Source organism: Takifugu rubripes, chromosome 20, assembly GCF_901000725.2.
Source record: "Takifugu rubripes chromosome 20, fTakRub1.2, whole genome shotgun sequence".
NCBI classification, from domain to species: Eukaryota; Metazoa; Chordata; class Actinopteri; order Tetraodontiformes; family Tetraodontidae; genus Takifugu; species Takifugu rubripes.
This window is the reverse complement of record NC_042304.1, coordinates 8,449,059-8,464,212: the sequence shown is the minus strand read 5'-3', so window position 1 is coordinate 8,464,212 and position 15,154 is coordinate 8,449,059. Positions and strand designations below refer to the sequence as shown.

The following is a 15,154-nucleotide window of genomic DNA, read 5'->3' as shown; positions in this document are numbered from 1 at the left end:
CTCTTATCAAGCACACACCATAATGACTGAGCTGCTGGGTAAACACAGCACAGGACAACAGTGAAAAAGGGAGGAAACACTTGCAGGCTGGGCCGGGTCGAGCCCTGTGGGACCTCGGCCACCCACAGCAGCAAGGTAGTGAAGTTAAAACGCCACGTAAATAAAACTGCATTCAAAATCTGAAACACCAGTTAGACCAGTGTGTCACAGAGCACTTTTACTGGTGAGTTTTAACGGCTTTAAGACTACTGTAGCCCCCTCTAGTGGTAGAAACCCTCCTGCGATCTCTGGGACACCAGACACAGGGGGAGGATAAGGAAACCTGAACCAGAGGCTGGCAGACTGAAGAATTCCCTGTTTGGATTCACGTCCAAAATAGACTGTTTTTTCACGCACGTGTCCGCACTTTCTGTTGGTGTGCACACCAGCTGCGGTGGCGTTTGTCCCCGTTAGTGGCAGTCATTACCTGGCTCATGTTTCTCGGACAGCAGGTGCGGTTGAGGTTTGAGGTTTTCCTCGGGTCAGGCCCTGCTCTGACTGCCTTGCTTTTGTTCAGTTTCATCCACGTCTCGCTAACCTGCCTCTTTGTGTGTCGCTCTCATTGTCTGTCACTTGGTTGTTCCTCGTCCCTGTTTTTATTGGACTTTGATTTTCACCTTGTTCCTCTTTTGGATTTGTTTGCCTTGGATACGCCCTCCTTCTGATTCAAAAAGCCCTCAAAAAGGGTTCAGATTTTGTCAGCTGTCACCATCAGACTCTATGCTTATTTATTTTATATATATATATATATATATTTTAGGACCTGTACCCAAGTAAAGTCTTGACATTTGTAAGCTAGGAAGTAGGCTTCATGTTGACAAACTTGTTGAATAAATACGTTAGAGCAGGGGCGTCTAAGTCCTCATGGACCACGATCTAGCTGTGTTTTCTGTCCTCTCAGGCAGGTGGGAACCTGGTCGGTCAAAAACCCGGTTGGATTGCGGCCCTCTGGGACTGGGTTTTGTACAGCCCTGCTTTAAATACCCTGGTGTTAATACAGCAACAGCTTTGTTGTAGTTCAAGTAGATCTATCACATGACCACATCTGACACCCGCCGCACCGCGCAATACTCACTACTCCGTGGAGTCCAAGAGCTGGTACTTGCAGCGGCGGCTGTAGCAGATCCGGATGCCCATGTCCGACCACAGGCGGCGGATGGCATCGACGTAGCCCTGCTCCAGCTGGGTGACCTGCACCGTGTTTACGTCCTGCAGCCACTTGGCGTAGATCTGAAAGGCAGAGACACAGTTGTTGCAGGTCTGGTTCTTGTTTAATATGGAAATGTTGGAATGCACTTCAGACACCTGCCCCGACGCCCGCACATGTGTGTTTACTGGTTGGGGCGTGGGTGTGTTTGTGTGGCGTGTTCCTGCTGATGCGTGTTTGTGTTCTACCTCGTTCTCTGGGTTGGAGTAAGGGATTTTGAGGGAGGCCATGGCTGCCGTCATGGCTTTCATGGCTGTGAAGATGTTCTGAAAGATGCATTTGGCGAAGGCCTTCCTCTCCTCCTCGGAGAAGCCTCTGCCGTGGATGATCCTCATCTGTCGGAGGAAGGTGGTTTTACCACTTTCCCCAGTGCCTGGTGGGTCAATTGGGAGAGATTAGGGCCAATGGGTGAGGGTGAAGGTAGGAGGTCACTGAAGAGGATGAAATGTTATGGTGATACAACTGTGGATGTTCGGGGTGTCTGGGGGAGGCTAGTTTTTATTTGGTTGGTCAACAAGATCTTAGAGAGGGAGAGGGTAGAGGAGAACGTGGGAGGCTTGAGGAGGTGTGGCAATTACAGTGAAATAAAGAAGTGGGAGAAGTTGCGGTAGGGAGAAGTGGAAATAAGATTTAAAGGCAGTAGTGAGAATTTCCGAGCAGCAGTGTGGTTTGGGGGGGGGGGGGGGGGGGGGGGGGGGTCAAGGTGGAGGTGTGCTCCAGGGATGAGCCCTGAGCCCCTCCTGTTCATCAGGTGGTGTCAGAAAGGAAACTCTGTGGACCATGATGTTTGCAGAGGACATTGTGATGCGTAGCGAGAGAAGGGAGCAGCTGGAGGAACATCCAGAGAGGTGGAGGTTTGACCGGGAGAGGACAGGAGTCAAGGCTAGTGGACAGAGGACAGAAGATGATGAGATGAGGGACCTGAGTGGAGCAGCAGGGAGGAGAAATTGAGAAAGAAGGAATGAAGGAGTGTAGAGGCTGGTGGTGACCAGAAAGATGAGACAGGAGGCAGAGGTGGAGGGTAGCAGAGGTGGAGGTGAGGAGGTTCTCTTTGGCTTGGACAGGATCAGGAACAAATCCATCAGAGGGACAGAGGATGTAGATGTTTGGGGCCAGACTGAGATGGGTGGGTGGGACGTGCAGAGGAGTGAAAGGGAGGGACAGCTATAAAGTTTATTAGAGTTTTTTATCATCAGGAAAGGACTGGTTTAATGTGAGTGTTTAAAAATCTATTCCATAAAACAGCACTAAAGGTAATTAAACCTTGACTGAAGGACAAAAAAGCGCCGCCATTCAGCCTCATACTAACATCCCCTCAAGGACGGAAGGGATCCCAAACTCATTTGACCATTTTTGAATCAGGAATGGTCTGTTCTGACCAACATTTTACTGTGATTTCACCACCCTGCTGCTTCAGGGGAACTGGAAATAGACAGTCTGTAAGTCTCCTGTCATCGGAAATAAGACGGAGCAATAACTGCAGTGTTTACTGTCAGCGCAGAATTTCCCCGCAGTCCGACCGTGCTTCGGCCGTCTGTTTATGGCACAGATTAAACAAAAGGAAGAAGCACGCGAAGAGACACGGGGGCGCTCTGCTCTCATCCAGGATATTCCTGGAGATCATATCAGGACGGTGATGTTTGCAGCATGAAAATGAACATTCTCCTCAGCTTTTTCAGCTGTAAACACAAAGTGGAGGCAGCAAAGTCGTCCTTTGGAGTTTAACTGTGCCACATTTGTTCTATGCCAATCCCAATGTGGACCATTCTTTTCATGCCCATGCAGTGACACATGCCTCACATAGCTGTCTCTGCTTCCTGCAGGCCACCAAACAGGCCAGGCAGTTGTTTTTTCTGCTTCTATAAGCACGTAGTTCCTCCTGTGTTTTCAGACACCCCCGGTGTGAAAGAGTGACTGACCCAGCAGCAGGATTTTGATCTCCCTCCTCTCCTTCATCTTCTGCTGCTTGAGGATCCTCTGGATCTCCTTGTCCACGGCGACGGTCCTCTTCTCCTCCTCGGACAGGAAGCACACGCAGGTGCGGCGGCACCACTCCCAGCAGCCCGCCATGGCTCCACACAGCTACGAAGGAAAGCTGTAATCCACAATGAGCCTTGATAACACAGGGGAATAAACATACTTTGCTTTCTTCAAGGGCCTTTAATTAGTTTTCTCGCACACCCGGAAATATGACTTTAAAACCAGAATTAACCCTTACCCGCTTAAATGTGCGCTTCTTTACGCACTTAAGGTGATGTTATCAGTGAATTACACCCGTCGGTAACTTCAAAACTTTTGAGTCTGATTCATCATGAGAGCTCAGACAGGGGAAGACTGTAAAGTTCTTTACCTTCAAATCAGTCTGTCACTCTCCCTGAAGTCCAGCCGCTCCGTCGCGCTCCGTGATTTCCATGTCTCCCACCTCGCACTGCACCTGCGGCTGAGCGGCTCAGGCGCGCACACCGCGACCAGGGCTCGCTGATACCGACTCAAGGCACATTTTTCCTCAACCCCCCCACGAAAACAACTTGAACCGCAAGATGATCCACCGCACCTACGCAGGAATGCGGAGCCTCCACGGGCTGCTGAAAAGACTGTAATCAGGAATGCGCTCCGGACGATGCGCGCGGGCAAAGGTGCGGCAGCTGCGCCGGAAGTCAGGATATCCCGTAGAGATATTAAGAGCATGATGTTTTCGATAAATATTAGAATTAGTATACTTTTAATTACTATACTGTCCTCTGTGAGCCACACAGTTGCCTTTTCTAGCACACTGGCAACCGTTTTTTTTATTAAAAAACTTTATTATGCAGCTAATGTTGTGTGATTGGTGTTTATGCATGTTTTACGAAAACAGACGCGTCCACACAGACATAATTTCTCTAAATACTGTTGGCTAAAGTTATAAGAAAACCTCTTTTTTTGTTTTTAAAACATGTAACTGTATCGTGTTGATGAAATTTTGCTCTGAGTGAAACTGCAGCTCTTTAAATGGGAGTATTTGGTGCGCCCACATTCAGTATCTAGTATATCTGCTAAGAACTTTAACCTCACGTTATAGATATATAGATATAAGCCACCACTGCATATGTTTAAAAAACAGTTAATTCTGAAGTGAGTGGAGAACAAATCCCTGCACTTATTAACCTCGACTTATTCGATTGTTTGTGCATATTTTGGAATAGACTTCAATGGAGTGAGTCCGCGCAAGAGTCCGGAAAGGGGTTTTATTTTGAAAAGCTGATATCGGAACTCATGGTTCTGTGATCACGTGCAGTCGGACATCGAGACAATAAAGTTCATTCGGCGGCGGATAAAGTTTCAGCGGAGACAACGATGTTTCAGATTTCAGCCAATGAATTCACATGTTTTTATCAAACTGTCTAAAACTGGTGAAACTGGTCATTTTTGTTCTTCTTTGAGAGAACTTTTAAAGGTTTTTTCTATGGAAAATGTAAATATTCAAAGCATTATGAATTAGGACATAATTACCTATGAATTAGGTAATTTGAAAAACTACAGTTAAATAGAGTATGTTATAACCATTAAGTCTTTATAGTTTAATAGCAATTAACACCTCATAAAAAGCATTTGCATTATCATTTGCGTGGAGGAATCTGGGCCCTGCGGACGGTTCCCAATCAGGCTCTAAGAGTTTACAGAGTTGATATTGAAATGTACAGAGACTGCTATTTCCATGTCAATCTTTTGTCTCGTCTCGGCCAGTAGAACCGGTTGGTCCAGGCGTTCACGATCTCAGATATTGAGATCACCTGAGACGGTTTCCATAGGAACACGGCAGGATGGGGGCGGAGCACTTTGGTCTGCAAACTGCATAACCTAAATAATAAAAACTCAAATCTAGTTTGAATATAACGCGAATAATCTCTCCCTCTCTCTCTCTCTCTCTCTCTCTCTCTCTCTCTCTCTCTCTCTCTCTCTGTTAAGTGTGTGAGTGGGTGTGCACGTGTGTGCCTGTGCATGTGTGTGTTGGGTGTGTGTATGTGTTTATGTTCATGGAATAATAACAAAGGAGATGATTCATCCTGTAGTATTGTTCCACTTCCAGTAAGTTTAGCTTATGGTTCAAAGGTCTTGTAAAATAATGCTGTACTTCTATACAATATCCCTGCTTATGGAAACTTCAAGTTATTAATGTGTCAGAGTTGAGAGGACGCCATCATTTCTGCCTGTCTTCATCATACCAGACATACCAGCAGCAGTTTGTGGGTATCTGATGGACGTCTGTCATCCGTGCGTGTTGTTTCTGTGCGCATTTTTTATATATATATTCTTCGATTACATTTATTTTTGTCGTGATTGGTGTTGAGTGGTTCCTGATATTTAGGTATTAACAGAAGTTAAAACACATTTTCAGTGCTGTAATAACACCATATTTCCACAGGACGGCGCTTAACAGTATTTTTCTTTCACAGACAGGACTGGTCTCAAGTTTTTTGTGGTTTCTTGTGAAATACTGAGTCGCAATCTGGTCTGGCTGTTTATTAATGTTTATTAATACATTCACTAGCACACATAATAATAACTGCTTTTTAATTTACCTAAGATAATGTAGCATTGTAGTAGTGAAGCTGTAAAAGCTAGTCATAGAGGAAGTTTAAAAGTTCCTTAACGATCATAAAGGAAATCTGGAATTATATTAAAGTGAGTCTGGAGCTGTGGCTGATTGACAGTAGAGGGGCGTGGTCTTGCAGCCAAACTTCAATAGCTTCACCGCAAACAAACTTGGTAACTGGACAAGGACCGCCTACCGGATACTAAACTCTGATGCCATTAGTTCATGCGCCTGTCGATCATGCGTATCCTAGGCGACGTCGGTGACGCCGCCCCACCGCACATGGAGGAGTTGGTGGCGATCCACAAACACCAACAAAACACGGCCGGAACAATTCACCGTAATTTGGAGGTTGTTTGTTTTTGCGTTTTGACATCATTGTCTCGGTGAAAACAAAATCTGAACCATCAAGAATGGACTCTGACAGGCATCTTTGCTTTTGTTTTTGACCAGTTTTCAACTTAGGTTAGTTAAATTAAGCCAACTAGTCCCATTTACCTATACAGGGAGGGGAAATGAATTCATTCCAGGTTTAATTCTACAGTTTTTTTGTTTTTTTTTTGCAGTGGATATTGGACAAATTCGTGGATGCTTGACACTTGTAGTTGTTCAGGTGTGTCGCTGGTAAGCGATGGTGTCCCGCTATCTCTGGGACAGGACTGAGAATAAATAATCAGCAGTTTAAGCAGCCGCAGGATTCCAGGATGTTGGTAGTTTGAAAGATAAGGTTGTCGCGATAGACCGCGATAAACCGAAAGTGTCTCTTTTGAATATTTGGTAGGTTTATGGGTAGTTTTCATTTATGTGTTTGGTCTTTTAGCAACAGTCTGTCCTTTAACTCTGGTGATTACACAATCCTTTGAATAACCTGTTATATACTTAATAGTCGGCAGCAGTTTCACTCCCACACAGGTCAGTCTGCAGCGGACCGCTGGTGCTGCATCTCAGCCTTGTTCATTCAGTTAATTCTCCGTGCGAAGCTTTTCCAGCTCATGTCATGATGGCTTTAGACTCCGCGGTGGCTTGTTGCCTCAGCGAGGAGGCGAAGGAGTCCAAACGGATCAACGCCGAGATCGAGAAACAACTGCGGCGAGACAGGAGAGACGCCAGACGGGAGCTGAAGCTGCTGCTGCTGGGTATGTCACTGCTGGGGGGCCATCGGGGCCCCGGGGGCTGACGACGAGGGAAAACACGGATGCGAAATACGATAATGTTTGTGTCTGTGGAAACTAAGAATGAATAAGAGTCACTTTTGGGGACTTTTTCTGTCTCTTTGTCCAAAGGACCCGCTTTGTTTGCTTATTTAAGGACCTTCTGACATTGTCAGCTTACATATCCTCCGAATGTCACGAGTCTGATCTTTGCAGATATGTAACAGCGATTATTGAATTGGTTCCAAAAGCACAACGAACCTTTTTCCTGCCGCTTGGTCTGACAGTAGCATGTTTATGTCGGTTTCAGAATGAACTTCTTTTCTCTGAAACTGTCACGCTCTGGTCGTCAGAGTGAAACTGGGTCACATTTATATTGATTGACTGCTATTTCCAGATGGGGTTTATCCACGAGCCGCACCTGCAGCCTGCAGGAGCTTTTGCTCAGCGTGCCTGTCCTCCTCTGTGCGGTCAGCTGGTGCACGGTAAAGGTGCAGCCTGGGAGACCGCAGCCGTCCCCCGAGCGCTCTGCCGCTGGCTAATAAACGTCACAAGTAATTAAATGCTGACAGCCAAAGCTAAGAGGGCTGCACCAGTCGAAGTCTATTTTTTTTTTAGGTGGGACCGGTTTTGTACAAGTACATCCACTACCTTATATCCCCTTGTATTTAAAGGGGGAAAGGTGCATGTGGAAATTTAATGTCAAGGATTGTGGCTGTGTAGAGTCCAGAGAGGCTCTCATTTTGTGACTCTGTTGACTGAAGGTTAGGTTGGCTGCAGATGATAAGCCTGTAAAATGTTTGTTGATACCCACTATTATGCATTTTCTTTTTGCCACAGGGCTCTTTAAATCAGTCAGAATTATTCATCTCTAAAGTCACCGGGGTTTGTTTTATATCCTGTGGCAGTCCAATGCACATTTGTGTGCCTCTAAATGTATGTTGGGTCTTTGCAGTGCTGTTCAAAGCTAGCTTTGCCCGTCAATGGCAGACCTCAGTGCACCCAGGATGCACATGCACGTCAGGAAGTGAGCACACTTCTTGACAACTACTCTTGTTCGCACTGGGTTTTATGTCACCTGTTGATGTGCACGCTGCTGGAATAGGCTGACACATGTGGGCTCATGACTGTTTGTTTTTGGGAACACCCAAGGATGTGTTGAGGAGCCTACATGCATCTGTTATGCTTTCTGACCCTGAGATGAACAGGTAATCTCAGTGTTAACAGTATTTATTCGCTGTTAGCTGTTGCTAAGGTAACAGCACCAATGGAAAGGTGTTGTGGAAACAACAAAATTGCAAATAGATGGGAACATCCAGTGACATGGATGGATAAAGTGCTGCAAATGACACTTGTGGGGTTCAACTAATTTAATATTTAAATACTGATTGATTTTTAAAAGTTGTTTTGGTATTTAATGTGTAGTAATAGCAAAATAGTGGAGTGGCGACTAAAAATAATTTATGAGCAGGGGTGTCTTTCTTCCTTGTTGTCTTTATAAATATGTGTAACAGAGAAAATAACCTCAATACGGCAAAAACTGCAACGTATAGAATGCTTGCAAGTTTGTTAGGTGCCGTGTTTGTTAGGTGGATTGGTTGCTATGGCAGCATGTTTGTTCTGCACAAACACCTGATTAAGGGTAATGTTTTAAGCTTAAAACAGCTTAATCATTAGCTGTTAGCATTTGCTAGCTAACTGAAAATAATGTCACATTTCAATAATAAATGAATTTGGTCCGTGACATTAGATAAAACAAGAATGTGCAACAGATTTGCATACTTTAATGAAATTAGGGGTTTCCTTGAGGCATCTCTTGTAAATGAAATCAAAACTCTAATCAAAAGATATATAAAAGCAGATAAAAGATAATAGCCTCAGATATGAGATTCTGGCCAGCTGTTCAGCTCATTGAGAATCTCTGTAATGAAGAGAAAACACAGCAGTGCTCTCCCAGGACATTAATGTAACTCTGGAAGGAAATAAATGCTGCTCCAGTGCATAAGCCAAGTTCTCCAGCTACTCTGACCCAGTAAATGGACCAATTACACCTGCTTTTATTAATAATTTGATTACCGTGGGAGCAGTTGATCCGCTCAGGAGATCACCATTAATGTTGGTCATTGAGAGTCTTCTGGGTTGGAGATATTTGACAGTTGTGGGTCAGTAAAAGTGAGTTAAACACGTCTCCATGCTGAGGTGGAGAAGCTGAAACTGAGGATTCTTAATCACAGTTATTGATGACTGATGATTCACTGATTCCTTCGGACAGTTGATTCCAGCCGGTGCAGAGGTGAAGCAATAAGCCTCAGGAGTTATGTTCTGCAGGAGAGCAGGCCATCTCTTGAATTACACTGGATCAGGACTCACTGTTTTTTGAAATAATGTTGCTACTGACTAAAAATAACAATAACTTTCACAAAACTGTTATTTACATTTCTGAAGCCTTTTAAGCAACCAAGCAACAACTTTCCCTTAAAACCAATTTTGCAAAATGAGCTTTCCTCAGGCCTGCTCTGCATATTAGATGTTTAATGTTGCAGTACAGCTGCACTTTAGTGTTTATGAACTAATGAGCTGAGAATAAGCCCTCCTTCCTCAGCAGGAGAGAGACATATGGAATGAATAAACACGATTTTCTATTTGGAATGAAGAATTCTCAGTTAATGTATAGCAGTCATTCAAAAAAGGGACAGATTCCCTGTCGATACACATCGTTTCAAACGGTTTCATTTATTAAACGTGCTCCAAAAGGACCATTGTCATTTTGAAGGCCATCCCCTGGAGCAGTATGGTCTTATTTATTTGCTATATACTGTATATGTATTTGTTGATTGTAAGGATTGCTGTGTGTCTATAGTTGCTTCTCTCCAGGCAACTTCCTACATGTTTATGCCCATATTCATACTCGGCATTGTGGCCACAACTGTAAAATTAGAGAAATGAACTCGGTTACCCAGCGTGTGCTGTTGAGCTGAGGTGAGCCTGCATCCCTTTTGTGGTCACCCTGAGCTGCTTCGCCAGTCCCGACTGTTAGTGGAGCCTCTGTGGTAACAGCAGCCAAAACAGTGATTGCATGGAGATGTCATAACACTGGGACCTGCAGGAGGAAACAATGGCTGCAACGGGACTTTGGACTGTATTCCCAGTCCTGAAGGCTGTTTTGATGCATACGTATGTTTCAATGGAGTCTGGACCATCGGCGGGAGGATCTGTGTGCTGGTTTCCTCCCAGCACCGGGGTGTAGGTGAACAGGCAGACAGAAGAGGATGTGGTTTGGGGAAAGTTGTGGTGTGTTAGCTGGTTGACAGATTTAAAGGTCACACAGACCTTCATATTTGACACATTAAGTAAGTCATACAGTAAGATTTGGCTTCCTGTTCTTGTTAAATAAATCTGGCTAATTTCTGATGTCTTTACCCCCCCATTAAGGTACTGGAGAGAGTGGCAAGAGCACCTTCATCAAGCAGATGAGGATAATCCACGGTTCCGGATACACAGATGATGATAAGAAGAGCTTCATCCGGCTGGTCTACCAGAACATCTTCACCTCCATGCAGGCTATGATCCATGCTACCGAGAACCTCCGGATTCCATTCAAGTATGAACAGAACAAGGTGTGCGTGGGATAGAGCTCCCGTCATGTAGACAGCGTTTAAAGTGTTGACGGCTGACGCGGAACCCACCGATTTCAGGACTGTCGCGCTGCTGACGCGTCTGAACGGGGAGGAGCTCCTCATAAAATGCCTGTTTGTTTGTTTGTTGTCTTTAATCCGCTGATTTTCCTGATCCCAATCCGGATTCCCTGCACTTTTCTTTCCTCGCAGAGTAACGCCCAGCTGGTGTGCGAGGTGGATGTGGAGAAAGTCTCCTCCTTCTGTCAGCCCTATGTTGGAGCGATGAAGGCGCTGTGGGCTGACCCCAGCATCCAGGAGGCCTATGACCGCAGGAGGGAATACCAGCTCTCAGACTCCACTAGATAGTACGTGCACCGTCTATTTCCTCTGTCCACATACTCTAGGTATGATGTCATCTTGTTAAAATGTGCTTTAAGAGCCCAAAGGGAGCAGGGAAAACTAGTATTTGGGGCAGAACGCTGTGATGTTGTGTTTGCCTGCCACTCTTATCCCCTCTTCCCTGCACCCCTGCAGTTACCTTAACGATTTAGAACGCCTAGGATCCCCAGGATACGTGCCCACCCAGCAGGACGTTCTGCGGGTCCGAGTACCCACCACGGGCATCATTGAGTACCCGTTTGACCTGGATAACATCATCTTCAGGTACGGGCGTCCCGTGCCGCTGACGTCTGGCAGCCAGCTGGAAGCTTCATCTGCAGCTCTTTGTAACACTTGACTCTCAAAGGCCGAGCAGAGAACAGGCCTCGGTCTGCCTGTCAGGACACTCTAAATATTTCTGCTTCCTCACACCTTCAGGAAGCAGATTGAGAAGAGGACAGTGTTCTGTCTTTGAGAAATGCTGCGAGGGATCAAGTTTCATTTCTTCTCTCTTCTGGGGGCCGTGCGCTGTATCCGCCGTTATGCTTTACGCTCTTTTCCCTGCTTCTCTTTGCTGCTGTGCTCCTTTTGTTCTTCAGCTATCTGAGCCATCTGGAGCCAATTGCCGAATCCCCCTACCTGCCAACCCAGCAGGACGTGCTTAGAGTCCGAATCCCCACATCTGGGATCATAGAATAGCCTTTTGACTTGCAAAGCATCATTTTCAGGTAGAAACTCTGCACTTTCATGCGCGCCAGTGCTCTGATACAGAATCCTCAACCCAACCGATTGTTGAGCGGATGAAGGGAGATTAAATCAACTGCAAAGCTTTAACTAAACCCTCGTCCAAACTAATCAGAAAGTAATGAATGTGTGAGTGTAGGCAGCATTAGGACTGGACTTTGGAGCAGCTGAAAGGGGGTTTGGTGGTCACATGATTGACCCTGTTAGCCTGGTTTCTTCGCGCACGCGTCAAGTCTTCATGGTTCCTCAACAGTTAGATGAGGTTTGCAGGCATAAGTGGGTTTCCAGGACTTACTGGGATGTGGTAAACGCTCAGGTTTTTGGCCCATCTGAGCGTTTTTCTAGGTGTTTAATGACAGTGTCCTCTATTTGTGATTGAAAATGTCAGAATATGAAGAATTCGATTCCTTTCTAGTGGGTTTCCTGGGTTTGTGTTTGTAGTGTAGCTGGGAGACGCAACCTCACAACAGACTGTGTTTGCATTCGCCACCAGGACCAGAGCGTCTTTCTCTTCCTGTTCTGTGACCAAAAAAAAAAAAAGAAAGGAGGAAATGAGTGATTAAAGAAGAGAGCAAATTGAACGGGAAGCCATCATGTCAAGCCTCCCACGCTTGGGCAGAGTCGAGATGAGTGAGGTTGGGCTGTAGAGGCAGCAGCAGCGTCTCCTCAACCTGCACATGAGCTCCACACAACACTGGGAGTGTTTGTAACCCTAAAGCCAGAACCTGGAATCAGAATCCTGACAGATTGGAACGCGTTTTTGGAACGAGAATTCCATAAAACAGCCATGACACGAGACATCTCTTCATTAATCTTCTGAGGAAAGTAAAGACCTGTGATATATTTCCATCTCTCCTGGTCGCTTTCTGCTCCCTTTTCTTCTGCTCCATGTCTCCTGCACCTCCACGATGACTGTTTGATCGTCTCCGTTCTCTCTCTGATGGATGCTGCTGACTGTCTTTGTTTATATTATTCGTGCAAAGAGGTTTCTGCTTTAAATTACACAAGCTTGTCAGCTAAGCGACGCTGGTGTTCACACAAATTTGTGTATTTTGATCCAATGTTTGACTGTGAACTAAAATAAAGGCTAGTTCATCTGTTGAACCTCTGCTCCAGTTCTTCCCATTGTGTTCCCATCAGGATGGTGGATGTTGGGGGTCAGAGGTCAGAGAGGAGGAAGTGGATCCACTGCTTCGAGAACGTCACCTCCATCATGTTTCTAGCTGCGCTCAGCGAGTACGACCAGGTTCTGGTGGAGTCAGACAATGAGGTGCGAATAATTGTTTCTATTCACTTCATTTCAGTGTTGCGGCTAATTTATTTAACATTTGCAGGATTGTGCTTTAAAGTTAAAATCATTTTCATTGAAAACATTTTCATTCATTTAAATTAGAAGTCTTAAAGATTGCTGGTAAATATTGTTTAAAAGCAAACTGGAGCTTTCAACTTTAAAGGGCACGACAGCTTTTAGAGAACAGAAATCTCCACTTTTGTCCGAGTTTCAGCTCGTTTTGCTTTCACAGCCGGCAGCTTCATGTTTGGGCTCATTCTTGCTGCCGTCAAGAATGAGTTAAAAAGAACTGTAAACCGATACCAGCTGCTTGCCACAGAAAAGCTGACAGGCACCGGAGTTATTTCTTCATTTCTGGCTGCTTCTATTTAAGCACGCGTTCAGGAGCGAGCCGGAGGCTAAACGGGATTAACCAACACACTCCAATCCAAAGTAACACGTAGTCTGGAGAGCATTATTAGTGTTCAGTAGCTAAATCTGGCTGATTACAGAGAAACACTGGTTTGTGACTGTAATCAGATCTGTCTCGCCTGCCTGTCCACTGTTCAGATGGAATCTACTAAAGCACTTGCCTGCTCTGCAGGGAGATGTTTCTGGTCTAATGTCGCACTCACTTCCAGAGCTGGAGGCCGAGCCCGTGTGGAGGCACCTGAGAATGTCCCACAGTGCAGACAGACGTCGGCCTGACCTTTCAGGCCAGTCAGAGAGCCTGACCGCAGTGTTTCTGTGGATCCATCACCTGCCAAGTTTTACCAGCAGGAGTGATGCTGGCAAAGATCATAAAAAGCTCTTATCTGTTCAATGTTTACGCGAGCAGACGTCCATCTTACCCTCACAAAACTGAATTCAATAGACAGCAGGCCTTCTGTCTCTGTGATCTTCATTCATTTTTGGATGGTTGTTTTGTTACAGAGTTAGACGTGATTCATGTAGCTCAGCTCATCCGGCTACAGTCCCATCAATTTGCACATATGTAGCATCTAGCTCAGTGTGTTTAAATGTGCATCAGAAGAGAATACCATTTTAATCTATATTTATAGTTGATCGTATATTTGTTGCTGGAGTCTCATTTCCTGCCTTCCTGCTTCCTCTCCTCCTGTTCCCTCTCAGAATCGTATGGAGGAAAGCAAAGCTCTGTTCCGGACCATCATCACTTATCCCTGGTTCCAGAACTCCTCTGTCATCCTCTTCCTTAATAAGAAAGACCTGCTGGAGGAGAAGATCATGCATTCCCACCTGGTTGATTACTTTCCACAGTATGATGGTAACTTCTGCCCCTCTGCTAGTGACGTTTCAGGATCAGTTGGTGCTTTGCCTTTTACAGTTTTGATGTCACATTGACACCTTGTGGTTATATTTTTCAACTACATCCAAAAAGCTTAAAAACGTATAACTTAAAAAAGAAAAACAAGATCCCAAATGTGATTATGGATGATCTGCTCTTCTGTCAGGTCCCCGGCAGGATCCTCTTGCAGGTCGGGAGTTCATCCTGAAAATGTTTGTGGACTTGAACCCAGACAAAGACAAGATCATCTACTCCCATTTCACCTGTGCCACCGACACCAAGAACATCCACTTTGTCTTTGCTGCCGTCAAAGACATCATCTTACAGCTAACCCTCAAAGAGTACAACCTGGTGTGAAGACAGCTGGACAGTGTCCAGAATTGTCTTCTGGAAACACTCCCTCCAGACCAGAAATCCCTGTGTTCTGCCCCTGACTTCCAGGGCCTTTTGCCCTCCATTGGGCTGGAGTTTATGTGTTTTCAGCTGTCTGGAATCAAACACAGAAGCTCCGCTGGATGTTATTGAAGCTTTGATGTTGTCAGATGTTCACTGTAAAACTATATAACTCCTAAGGATTCACTGTTCTTCCAACTGTAACTTTCCTGTGCTTGTTGCCAGCTCCCCTCTGAAGGGGTCCAGTCTTTTCTTTTTTAGAATGAAGGACTTTTATAAACACTGTTGCCAATGTTTGATGAATTATAAGTTACTCTTCTTTTTTATGTCTATTTCATTGAATCTGTGTCTGGTTTGTTCTCAGTCCAAGACGCAATATAATTGCCAAAGGGTTTGTCATGTTTGAGGACACCTTTCTGTCTGTACCTGTCCCACGTGTTTTTAATGTCTTTATAAAACAGATCTGGTGTGGT

The 15,154-nt window shown here is 45.2% G+C and overlaps 2 protein-coding genes across 4 annotated transcripts in view; one reads left to right on the top strand and one right to left on the bottom strand.

Moving 5' to 3' along the window:
- LOC101070011 (guanine nucleotide-binding protein subunit alpha-11) overlaps window positions 1-3,896 on the bottom strand; it is a 7,102-nt gene extending 3,206 nt beyond the window's left edge. The window contains exons 1-4 of the mRNA XM_003974158.3: window positions 3,597-3,896; window positions 3,166-3,341; window positions 1,435-1,619; window positions 1,115-1,269 (exon numbers count right to left, since the gene is read on the bottom strand). Coding sequence (XP_003974207.1) covers window positions 1,115-1,269; window positions 1,435-1,619; window positions 3,166-3,316 — 491 coding nt within the window. The 5' untranslated portion in view covers window positions 3,317-3,341; window positions 3,597-3,896. The remainder of the gene's footprint in view (window positions 1-1,114; window positions 1,270-1,434; window positions 1,620-3,165; window positions 3,342-3,596) is intronic.
- A 1,754-nt stretch (window positions 3,897-5,650) lies between these two features.
- LOC101063826 (guanine nucleotide-binding protein subunit alpha-11-like) lies at window positions 5,651-15,154 on the top strand. 3 transcript variants are annotated; one of them, XM_029828646.1, is made up of 8 exons: window positions 5,651-6,287; window positions 6,389-6,958; window positions 10,406-10,590; window positions 10,801-10,955; window positions 11,125-11,253; window positions 12,853-12,982; window positions 14,114-14,267; window positions 14,455-15,154. In XM_029828646.1, the coding sequence occupies exons 2-8, from the start codon at window positions 6,820-6,822 to the stop codon at window positions 14,643-14,645; spliced, it is 1,083 nt and encodes a 360-aa protein (XP_029684506.1). In that variant the 5' UTR covers window positions 5,651-6,287; window positions 6,389-6,819; the 3' UTR covers window positions 14,646-15,154. The 3 variants fall into 3 exon arrangements, with proteins under 3 accessions (XP_029684506.1, XP_003974181.2, XP_029684507.1); XM_029828647.1 differs by having other exon boundaries at window positions 5,653-6,734; window positions 6,833-6,958; XM_003974132.3 differs by having other exon boundaries at window positions 5,651-6,958.

What these genes read in the sequence shown, in the direction of transcription:
- LOC101063826 (XM_029828646.1), top strand. Translation starts at nt 6,820, where the DNA reads ATGATGGCTTTAGACTCCGCGGTGGCTTGTTGCCTCAGCGAGGAGGCG. An exon ending in CTCTCAGACTCCACTAGATA is followed by an intron (nt 10,956 to 11,124) that starts GTACGTGCACCG and finishes GCACCCCTGCAG; the next exon opens with TTACCTTAACGATTTAGAAC. An exon ending in TTACTTTCCACAGTATGATG is followed by an intron (nt 14,268 to 14,454) that starts GTAACTTCTGCC and finishes CTCTTCTGTCAG; the next exon opens with GTCCCCGGCAGGATCCTCTT.